This window comes from Nannobrachium achirus, assembly GCF_963921795.1.
Source record: "Nannobrachium achirus genome assembly, chromosome: 20".
NCBI lineage: Eukaryota > Metazoa > Chordata > Actinopteri > Myctophiformes > Myctophidae > Nannobrachium > Nannobrachium achirus.
Window position 1 is genome coordinate 16,285,365 of NC_137827.1, and position 12,149 is coordinate 16,297,513.

General features: G+C 41.1%; 1 protein-coding gene across 1 annotated transcript in view; it reads left to right on the top strand.

Moving 5' to 3' along the window:
• Positions 1-389: 389 nt before the first annotated feature.
• The window catches only part of tecpr2 (tectonin beta-propeller repeat containing 2), a 39,147-nt gene continuing 27,387 nt past the window's right edge, over positions 390-12,149 (top strand). The window contains exons 1-10 of the mRNA XM_080751187.1: positions 390-506; positions 1,388-1,494; positions 2,154-2,294; positions 5,725-5,853; positions 7,029-7,160; positions 7,889-8,046; positions 8,737-8,890; positions 10,576-10,728; positions 11,096-11,228; positions 11,573-11,805. Of these exons, the coding sequence (XP_080607313.1) occupies positions 1,414-1,494; positions 2,154-2,294; positions 5,725-5,853; positions 7,029-7,160; positions 7,889-8,046; positions 8,737-8,890; positions 10,576-10,728; positions 11,096-11,228; positions 11,573-11,805 (1,314 nt within the window). The 5' untranslated portion in view covers positions 390-506; positions 1,388-1,413. The remainder of the gene's footprint in view (positions 507-1,387; positions 1,495-2,153; positions 2,295-5,724; positions 5,854-7,028; positions 7,161-7,888; positions 8,047-8,736; positions 8,891-10,575; positions 10,729-11,095; positions 11,229-11,572; positions 11,806-12,149) is intronic.

The window sequence follows — 12,149 nt, forward strand, 5'->3', positions numbered from 1 at the left end:
GTACTTTAGTAAATGTTACTTCCCACCACTGGTCAGTAGAGGTCAGTAGTGTGCGCCGTGGAAATTTGTTGACAACAATCGTCAGTGTGTACGTTCCTACAACATCCCTTTTAAAATAAAATACTCGCTGCTGTTGCATTTTAATGCTTCTTGTAAAAAGAAAGAGAGAGAAAATAGCTATTCGTCGACTTATTATAAGTATACGACATTGTCGCTATACTCGCTTGCCAAAAAAGAGAGTTTGCAATATTTTCTTTTTGGCAAATAAGCGACACCCTCTCGCCATGGAATGCAAATTCAGGTTTTATTTTCAAGTCCACAACCGGAAGTCGTATATACACCTAGCGTCGTGTGACTTGACAGCGTGAGCATCAGCATGAGAATGAGATGTTATTTATTTAATCCTCATAACAAAACGTCAAAAGGAGGCGATGTCGCCGACGGCCTTTTAAACGCGTGATATACATGCGTGTTGTGGCAACGGATAACTACAGACGACAGAAGCTGTGAGTCTGTTTATGTTTTATTTATGCAGTTACGACTGGTGATGGTTTCTAGCGTCAAATTCACCTGCTGATATTAAACCACAAAAAAACAAAACAAAGAAAACAAATACGTCTATGTTTTTGTACACTGCCCGTCCACAGCTATAATACACTTATTTAGTCATGCGAGGTAAACGTGGACAATAGGTCTGGTGGGCGTAACGTTTTGCTAACAAAAACAGCTGTTTGCCTTGGGCGTGTAGTAGAGAGATAGATCGAGAGAGAGCAGTCAATGTCACACTCGAACTGGAAACCTACAGAATTCTGTGACCCCCCCTGCTATTAAATCCTGATTATCCCATCAATATTATTCTTATGTATGACTATGAGAGATGCTGGTTTTATTGATTTTATATGACTTTGACATGAGAAATATACAATGCATGTCTATTAAAAGTAATGTCAGCCTTTTGAAACCCTCATCTAATTGAAAAATGTGATGTAATTAATAGTATAAAGATTATCAGGTGACGTGAGTGACCTGCTAGTACCATCATCTACGCATCTTTGTGCACAGTAAAGATGCAAAGTAAAAGTGACACCTCTGGAGTCACCGAATTGGACTAGTCACCATTTTCGGTGATACAGTTGAGCTGCCTACTTGACAGTACGTGACACTGCAGTGTAGAAAAGACTCAAGTGTGTATCTGTATTTAGACACATGTTAATCAATATATACTTCCATTGTGTTGCATCTTTTAAATTAACTGTTGACAGATGTAGCTAGGTGTATTCTTTTTTATCTTATAGATGATAATGACCTCATTCCATCTGTTAATGTTTTTTCCTCCCCATGAATCTATATTTATATATTTATTTATTTCCCTTGCTGAACCCACCAGTACAGATCCATTTGTCAACAGAACCAATGGCGACCCAGACCCCTCCTCCGTCGCTTCTGAGGGAGTTCTGTCCTCTGTACTACCTCCTCAATGCCATCCCTGCCAAGGTACCGGTGTCACTTGAAAGATAGAAGCGCTTCGCACAAACATTCGATCTCCCACATATAAACACATCACCAATCTCCTTTCAGTAGCATAGGCCTGTGTGCCTTCAGAGCTAAGGTGAAGCTAAAGAGTTGTGAATCTGTAATCACATTGCATGTAGTGTTAAATAAAGCTCAGGACGGTGATGAAGGTGAAATGGATAGCGTGAGGAATACTGCAGTGACATACAGGTTTCAGATGACTACATTTCAAATGACCATCTTGCACTTAGTACAGTACAGTGGCTTGAGTTATTTAGGGATTCAGAGCAAAGCCTTGAAACCTAATCTAATCTAACTGTATTTCTCTGTTGTCTGCAACCATGTCAATCCACTCTTGGGTTTTGAGCCGCTGATAGATGTGACTACATTAACAATAAAAGTAGTAGTAAAAATGTTATTACCAGTATAACAAGTTATTTGATGGTCTCATTACATTATTGAATGTGATGTTGTAATTGATTGTAATGTATTAGATTATCACGGTTCACATTCTATTTAGTGCAATGTAATTGATTTGAATATATGCTCTTTGTTGTATTGATTATGATATAATTGATTCTAATTTGGTTATTATGTTACTGATGATTGTTTGTTGTGTTGTGGTTTTGGGTCTGGATCAGATTCAGAGGGGGTTCAGGTCTGTGGTGGTCTATCTGACAGCACTGGACGTCACACCAGACTACATCGCTGTGGGAAGCAGCATTGGAATGCTGTACCTCTACTGCCGCAGACTGAGCACTATGAATAAATACAACCTGGAGGTGAGTTTGTTACTGAGGCACTGACTGAGGTGTCCTTGAGCAGGACACTCTCACATACTACGAGGGAGCTGCTCAGTGACCACCAGTAGAAGACTGTGGTTGTACTGGGCAGCTCACACACAGTGACCAGCAGTAGGAGACTGTGGTTGTACCAGCCGGGCAGGTCCTCATGGTCAACGGTAGAAAGTAACCTGCTGCAGCTCCTGGACTGGTTTGTCATCAGTAGAAGACTGAGGTTGTACAGTAGAAGCCTGCTGTTGTACTGGCGGCTACTGGTGGTCAACAGTAGAATACTGTGGTTGTGCTGTGGGCAGGTCTGAGGGGTCAAAAGTAGAAGACTGTAGGTACTACTGGACATCTTCCAGTGGTCAACAGCTCCCAGTGACCACCAGTAGAAGACTGTGGTTGTACTGGGCAGCTCCCGGGGGTCAACAGTAGAACACTCAACACTGGTTGTACTAACTAGTGGACAGGTCTCAGGGGTCACAAGACAGTGGTTGTAATGGACAAGTCTCTTTACCTTCCCCCTCACATCCCCTGTAACTAAGTAGGTGAAATTCTAAAGCCACTTATCCGTTTCCTAAGGACATTAGAGAAGACCCTGAACACATCACCTTCTGTCTGACAGCACCAGTACAGTGTCTAGATAATGTAGAAAGCAGCTCAGTGCTAATATGGATTAGAGATCTCGAATAGACATCGCCATGGTTTTCCATTTTAAGTGATACGAATATGCCCCACCCACTTTAAAATTATGATTTTGACTTTACTGCTTATTCTTTTTCTTTTGTATCCATTGTCTGTCTCACAGTGTACTGTAGGCGAGAAAGACTTTGGGACAGCTGAGAGGGAGACATAGTACTAGAGACAGAGAGTAGGACAGTTGAGAGGGAGACAGTGTGGTTCTTAATCACTCTACCATCAAAAGTATCATTGAAATCTTTTCAACCCTATCTCCATTAACTGTATGGGTCTTCACTAATGCTGACTGTTGGACGATAGGCCTACCATTTCTGTCTAGCCGCTCTGTGTCTCAGAGGTAGGCTGTAGATCAGGGATGTCAAACATACGGCCCGCGGGCCGGATCCGGCCTGCGAGATGATTCAATCCGGCCCCAGGCTTGTAGAGCATACATTTCTGAGCATTTAGGGAAACAAAGTAAGTCTCTAGCCCATTCCTGTCAAGAGTTATGATTGTTTTAAGAATTAACCTAACTAATGTCTCCCACCAGCTGGCAGTGATTGAGTTGATTGATTGGAATGTTAAGTGACCAGCTCTCTCTCTCTCTCTCTGAAGATGACAGCATTGCTAGGAATGGGGTGGGGGGTCTGGCTATGAATAATACCTGAACATACCTACAATATTCGAACTGTACTCAAAGATTACACATATTAGACATGGAAATTAATGTTGTTAAGAAAATAACTTATTTAAAAAAATATAATAATAATAAAATATAAAAGTTTTATTATTCAGATATTTTCTGAATATGCCATTATTGTTCATTACTTTTATTCTTTTTATTATAAAATACAATAAAAATTATTATTGTCCTGCATCAATAATATTTTTTTTAGCCATTTACAAATTATAGCAGAGACTATCAGGAATTGAATTATTCTATTATCAAATGGTTTATTCTTATTGGCACTTCTTAAAGGAGTAGTTCACCCCCAAAATGCCATGGAGCCAATGTAGACTCATTCCTAAAACAGAAATTTGATTACAATAAATGCATGTCTATTGATTCCGGATGGGGACCCAAATGCATTTGGGTCCCCATCCGGAATCAATGGGGGGAAGTGTACTATTATCACATTTTTGTCTTAGTAATGTGACAAATAAAATAAAAAAAATATATATTATTGAACTCAAGTCTCCATGGCGTGAGTAATCAAAGAAAAAAAAAGTCATTTTGGGGATGAACTCCTCCTTTAAACAAATAGCATCTCTCGTACCTAACTGCAACTGTATACCAATAATGAAAGTAGCTATTTTACTTAATAATGAACACAATTTGTAAAATTATATACTGCTAGCTATAGCAGTGGCTGAGACAACAGGAAGAAAAACAGAGCGAACATGTGAGCGAGTGTGCATGCCATCTTATCCGCGACTGGTTGCGGCCCTCATCAAGTCGCCTTTCATCCAATGCGGCCCTCACCCCAAAATGAGTTAGACACCCCTGCTGTAGATAGTAACAAAATGTAGCTGCTGATGACATATCCTGAAATGTAGTTTGGAATGTTCATTTTCAAGCTATCCACAGCAATATTTAAAGGACAACTTCACAATTTTTTGTTCATATAATTGGTCCTCAGTAATGTTCAAGATAAAATACCACGATTTCTTTCTACTCAGTCTGTGTCTTTTAGGAGAGCTGTGGGCAGTTCAAAAACCGGTCTGCCGGCGACATCATCGTTAGGCAGATGTATTTTATTTTTTATATTTAGATTTTTATTATCACGAGAACAATGGCTTCCATTATAACATTGCAACTTTTCAGTAATAGAAAGACTACAGTTTATATTAGCTTGGATTCCCCATCGATGATGTCACTGGCAGACGGGTAGTTTACCACGACACTAGCGCTGACTCCCATTGTAAGAATGGAATGCGGAAATGCTCATTCTATTCTATCTCAAAGTGATAGTTCCTCCTTTCGGTGCTTCGGCACCAATTGCTCCATGTGCTCCACCTTTCTTTGACTCTTTTTTTTAATGACATGCCCAACATCCGTGGCTCATATCAAGACGAACATTTGACGAAATAATTATAATTTCACTGTTATAATTATTAATCGTAATTATAATTTAAATGAGCTGGCTGCCATCAGTCAGTTTTAGGTGGCGTCCATACGAAAACGAATTTAGGTGATTCCGCACAAGTTCTTCATCGGTTAGACCTTTCTGCCACACAAAGCCGGCGTCTTGGGTGCCCGAATACGCACATCTTTGAAACCGTCTCCCAGAGTGAATCAATCTGAAGCCTGCGCCGTTGCGTCTTTGTATGTACAGCCAAATACACATAATTCCTGAAACTATGACGTTGCAGCACAACCTCTCTCTAACTGCATGCGCTGAGCCCCCCTCCCCTCCCAACAACAACATCAAACATGTTGCGTTTGTGCTACTGTATATGAAGAAGATGCTGCTACCTCTGTCCTTTACATAGAGATACGTTGTCATAGTTATAGGTTAGGTTGCTATTGTTAATTGCTTGTTAGGTTCATTGTTCTGTAAAATCAGTGTTTAGCCAATGTCACACGCATGAAGTATTTGTAACATATGTGCATTGTAGTGTTGTTCTTTACCTGCTTTCCTCTGTATGAATAAGTACTGTGTGTGTGTGTGTGTGTGTGTGTGTGTGTGTGTGTGTGTGTGTGTGTGTGTGTGCGTGTGCGTGTGCGTGTGCGTGTGCGCGCGCGCAGGGGAAATGTGAGGCGATCACTGCTGTGAAGCTCCTCAGTTGCTTTGACGACCTGGTTGCCGTGGGAACAGCATCGGGAAGGGTGGCTCTCTTCCAGCTGGTGTCTCAACTTCCTGGAAGGAACAAACAGGTGAATACAACTCAGTGAACTGGAACCGGGCCTGCTGCACAAGAGCTGGAATTCTAATACCACTGAGCCAATAAGGCTCTATTAGTATCAATTCCAGCCTGCTTGCTGAGCGGAGAAATGCAATTTTAATCTTTTAAAGGTTGTGACACAGGATAAAAATGCCTCAATATAGTCCGGCTGCCAACAGGGCTTTTTTGTCTTAAAGGGATATTTCACTTTAAAAATAAATAAATAACGTTAGTCATTTTATCGTCTAATCAGGCTTTTATGAACACCCTGAACGCATTTTAATTTGCTTGATTAAATATTTAGATATTTGATGTAAATGTTCCTTCCTCCTGCAGGACACCTCCCCATACACGCCCATTGTAACTTCAAACTCCATTTTAACCATGATAAATTCATCAAAAACACACATTATTTTTTCTTCTGACTCAGAATACCCTCCTAATACGTGAACAGGCCGTGTTTTTTCCATAACTTTTTTCATTTATTTTTAATAAATTCTTATTGTATTATTTATTTTCCATTTTCCCTAATAATTATTAAACGCCCCACACAAAATTGTGAAAAGTGATGACTCATCAATAAACCATAGTTTTGTGGGGCTGTTTTTAACCCAAGGAATGTTTTTCATGCCAAACAAATGCTTGTAATGGATTCAGAATAATAAAAAATCCCTAGTTTGACCCCTCAAATGCTACCTACAGCAGGTTTTTGGGGGTATTTCTTTCCTTTATAGTATAGTGTACTGTATAGTAAAGTGTATAGTAAGTACCCCGATAAAAGAAATTGCTCAATGCTGACAGGCGTTCAGCAGGTGGATTCATGACTGTATGTATATAGACAACATTTTAGGCCAATAAAAATAAATATATATACCAAATGTCACCACGTCAGCAGGACTAATATAAGGGAGACCAAATACATCCACCATAATAAGTTATATTGTCTACACACTACTACTACACATTACTGAAATGGAGTTCACTAAAAAAGTTACTTAATGTGGTTAACACTACTGTGTTTGTCTGTTTCATTAGATATTTGTCTCTCCATCTCTCTCTCTCTCTCTCTCTCTCTCTCTCTCTCTCTCTCTCTCTCTCTCTCTCTCTCTCTCTCTCTCTCCATCTGTCTTTGTCATGCTCTCGGTCTCTGTCTCTCCATCTCTCTAGTTGAGGCGTTTTGACGTGGTTGGTATTCATAAGAGCACAGTGACATCGTTAGCGTGGAGCACTAATGGTATGAAGCTCTTCTCTGGAGACGACAAAGGGAAGGTGGTGTTCTCTTCACTGGACCTTGACCAGGTAACCACAACACAATATTACACAGCACAACACCACACAACAGTACCACACCATGCCATGTTGTTGCTGTTGTCATCTTGAATTGACCAAACAAAAGCATAGTTATTTCCTACACAGCAGCAGAAAATAAATCCATGTTCAGATAGGATTGCTTTGGGTTACTTGTATGCACATTTTACCATGGAAAATTAGGGCAAATTAACGCCAACTAATGCATCTGTCATTACCGTGTTTATCTAATACCGAACAAGGAATCTCAATGAAGGCTCAATAAGGAATAATGCTGGGGCCTAGCGCCCGAAAACATTATGGAACTCATTATTATTATAATTGTATTCATTAACTCATTCGCTGCATTTTATAAATCTTTTTGAAGTGCCAGGATGCCCCCAGTCTCCATAGACTTCCATGTAATTCATAGTGCACGGATCATGCATGCCCATGCATAGATCATGCACCACGTGTGTGCATGCCGTTCACAGCTTTCAAACAAAAAAAATCTGGCATTTATGACCACCAGCCATTATGTTTTCTTCAAATGTAAACAAACATGGCTGCCATGTTTGAAAGATGAGGTTTGGATGGGGGTCAAACATGCAATTTCGCGATCGCGATCATGCCTAGTAGATAGAAGAAGAAAAAAACAACGTACGGGAATAACTCGGGAAACTCGGGAGGGGGCAGCAAATTAGTTAATATGTTGTATATACTGTATGTGTCCTCTCCAGGGAGTGTGTAACCCTGTATTGTTGCTGGAGGAGCCGTCGGGTGTGGTTCAGTTGGAGTACTCTCAGAAAGTTCTACTGGTCTCCACCCAGCAGAGATCACTGCTCTTCTTCACCCAGGAACACACGCAACAGCAGATAGGAACCAAGCCCAGGAAGAGGTGACATCATCATTAGACATCATCACCATATACATGTTAGGTTGTGAAGCAAACTTTCAGTAAATACCCTTAGTATACTATGTCTGTTTTTATATTTTGTTAGGATTTTGAATATATTTCAATATGATATTTATGATTTAGCAAATTACTGTCTACTTGAATTTCGTCTTGATTGTAAGGGTGAGCTGAAACGTATTTTCATAGCATTTAATTTCCGTACGGTGACATATTTCTTAGTGAAACATTAGCCGAACCTTATTGGTTAAACCACATGGAGCAATCTCCAGACCCTGACTGTATGCACGTCTTTTACCTGTCTATGAGAACTCACCCTTGTTGCACCAAGACTGTATAAGACTAAATATATCAATATTAAATTAGAAGTCTTAGTCAATCTTAGCACTGCTGCAATAATGTTCACAACCAAACTGCATGCAGGAGCTATTTGAACATAGAGTGAGTAAAACATATCTTGAAAACTACTGCCTGGATTGGCCTGGATTTATCTTCCACCTTCATGATCCCCACAAGATGATGACTACTTTTACTACATAATTTAGCACCACCATAGGCCAACATTTCTACTTGTAAACAAGATAGCTCAGTTTTGTTGTTGCACAGGTTCTCTCAGGTCTCAATCTCTCTTTGTGTGTGTGTGCGTGTGTGTGCGTGTGCGTGCATGCGCTGCAGTAGTGGACGGTTTGGAGTGTGCTTCCTGCCGGGTCTGTGTAAACAAAGTGACCTCCAGGTGTTTGCAGCCAGACCAGGACTGAGATTGTGGAGGACAGACATCAGAGGACTGGTGGAGGACACCAGACTGTTGAAACCACTCTTTAATATGGAGGTACTGTAGTAGATTGCTGTAGTTTAGTAGTTAGCAGCTGTTGTAGTAACAACAGTCAGAAATAAATAGTAGTAAATGGCATGAACCCTAGTCAACAAATATCATAAATAATCACTCTGTATACGTGGAGAACAAGAACAGTTAATATTAGTAGTACTTTACATCGACATGTGTCAACAAATTCAGATTTGTTGGTCTGCTCAAGCATTAGCATAAGCAGTATGCATTAATTACGAATCATCATCCAGTCACTCCATGGCATGGCTTTCCTATTCTACTACGAAGTTGAAACCCAAAGCCTGTCAATGTTTCTTGCCAAAAAGAAGCTAAAACATATTGCATCACAGCATGCTGTTAGCTTGCAGATTTGTTCTTTTTTTTTTGGCAAGAGACATTCTCATGCAGTGGAGTATAAATTAAAGATGGCAGTTTGTTTTTGAATGTAGTGTTCTCACTAGCTGTGTTCTGTGACTGCTGGTGGTACACTGTTTTCTGTCATTGTCTACTATACACAGCATGTAACGATACAAACGGTTTACTGTCAACCGACATGCACTGCATACTGTTAGTCGTTAATCCAACTTCTGAGTTTATCAAGTTAATAACCACTTTTATGGAATTGGCTTATTTTTTATTTATGATAGAAAATGAATGTCTACATTAAACTCCTGTTAAGAGCTGTATCAGATTGCATCATATCGCTTCGAATCACACTGAATCATTCTGTATTCCAATGTATTTCCCCCGAATCATATCGTATCATATCGTCAGATAAGGGAGACATTCCCACACCCTGCCCACACCCTGCCAGTCTAAATACATAAAACGCAGATGTGGAACTATACCATGGGGAGGATTGAGACATCCCTGGATAACTGCATCAGCTGAATGTCTATTCCATCCCATAATAGTCCTATAATGGCCTGATTGTGTTGTAAAGCACTTTGGATAAAAGGCTTAAAGGGTCTTTCTGTTTGGTGACACATTGATTCCTTCTGTATCACTGTCTGTCGAATGACACCCACCCTCTGTCTGTCAGTCTGTCTGTCTGTCTGTCTGTCTGTCTGTCTGTCTGTCTGTCTGTCTGTCTGTCTGTCTCACTGTTCTGTCAGTCTGTCTCACTGTTCTCTCTGTCTGTTTGTCGCTATATGTCTGCCTCACTGTTCTCTGTCCGTCCGTCTCACACTTGTCTGTCTGTCTGCCTTTCTGCCTGCCTGCCTATCTTTCTCACAAACACAGACAGAGAGAACAGTGAGACATACAGAGTTTATCGATTCCTGTGGAGAAATTCAGGCGTTGTAGCAGCTAACAGCAGTAAGGTTGAAAAACAGGATAGGTATTAGGTACAGGTACTGTATGAGTGGAGAGATGAGTATAATAAACAATCATAAAATAGTCCATGTGCAAATGCACCAGAGTCGAGCATGCACCAGAGTCGGTAATCCCAGATTGGGGACAGGGTTGGTTTTGCCTGATGTCTACTGGCACAAAGGAATGATCATGTTGCTGGGTTGAATGTGCTCGGTTCAGGATGAGAGCATTCACAGTCCTCCACACTACAGCCCCCTCCAGATTGTCCACTTAAACTCCCAACTACGGAGCTGGAATTCCTCTTTATCAGTCTTTATCGGTCTCTACCAAGGTATTTGACTGTCTGTCTTTTTTTTGTCCCCTTCTCTGTCCAGATCCCTCAGGTTGAGTTGTTCCCCAGACCAGGTCCAGTGGGGGGATACAGGCCCAGAGAGAGACAGCTGGGTCTCTTGTCTTGTTTTCTCAGAGACGGCTGGCTGCTCAGCTGGAACGAATACAGTGTTTATGTACTGGACTGTGTTAACCAGGTAATGATAATGATAATAACTACGCACATGCCTCAACTATGTCCATTGCTTAAACACTTAAAGCTGCAATCAGCAAATTTATTTAGTGACTGCACTTGACTAATCGTACGATAAAAGTAGATTTCATTGTGGTTTAAGGCCCCCTTTTGGCTAATTGGTGTGTGAAGTCAAGTTGATCAGTTCTTACCTTTCCCCATGACAAACCATTCAACAACAGCAGAACCAAACACCATCGGTAGAGGTAATAACAGTGGGCTGCTGGATGTAACACTTACAGGGTTATGTGTATGTATTGTATATTTGTCATATACAGTACCTTAAAATCAAAGAATGTGTTGTATTTGTAATATGCTGTGTTGTGCTGTAGGTGATCATCGGGGCATTGGAGAGCTGTGGTGACATCGTCTCAGTGTCCTGCTGTGAAAATGAAATCTTCATCCTGAAAGGAGATAGAGACATCGTTAGAATCTCCAACAGCCCTGAAGGATTGGCATCAAACTGTACGTACTAGCACTACTAACACTAGTAGTAATACTAGTACTGTCCCTATTAGCCCCAAAGAACCAGTGAAAAGCCTAGAGGAAAGGTCCTACAATAGTGCTAATACTACTGTTGTACTGTTGCTGTTGGCCTAGAAGGAGTAGTATCAAACTACCTTCACTGTCTACCACTATTATTATTAGTACAAATTCTAGCATTGTTGAAGGACTAGTAGTACTAATAGGAAGTATTAATACCAGTGCAACTATTATGGCTATTTATGATTAATGCTACCGCTACTGCTACTCTTCTTTGCAAAGTATCTCTTTCACCTCTCTCCGTGTGTCTCTCTGTCTCTCTCTAGTGTCTGATCTCTCTCTCCGCCTCTCCTCCCCGTCCACACCCACGCTCGTCCCACCCACGGGGTCTGTGGAAATGGCTCAGCCAATCAGAACCATGGCCATCATCGTGGAGCAGGGGGTAGGGGGGAGACGGGTGGTCGAGGGAGAAGAGGAGGATGATGATGAAGAGGAGGACGAGGAGGGACCGGTGGAGGAGGTAGAGGAGGCAGGGGAAGAGGAGGATGAGCAGGTGGAGGTGAGTGATGTGATGGAAGGGCGTCTGGATGGAGGAGAGATGGACCAGTAGTTCGATATGCATACCCCCATTTGATAAGATTATTGTTTATAAAAGCTTTATGACACTGAAAATCTCCACCTATAATAAGGACCCCAGGTTAAAACACTTGAATGGTTAATCTTTCTGGAAGAAAACATAACTTTCACATTCCCTGCCAGGAATCAGAATCAAGACTTATGTAGCAGAATGCCAGACTTTTCTTACCTTATAACGTGGGCGCGTGCGTGTCCATTGTGCACGATCGTGCATGGATCATGCACCACACATGTGCACGCCGTTCACAGCTTCCTAACAAAAAAAGA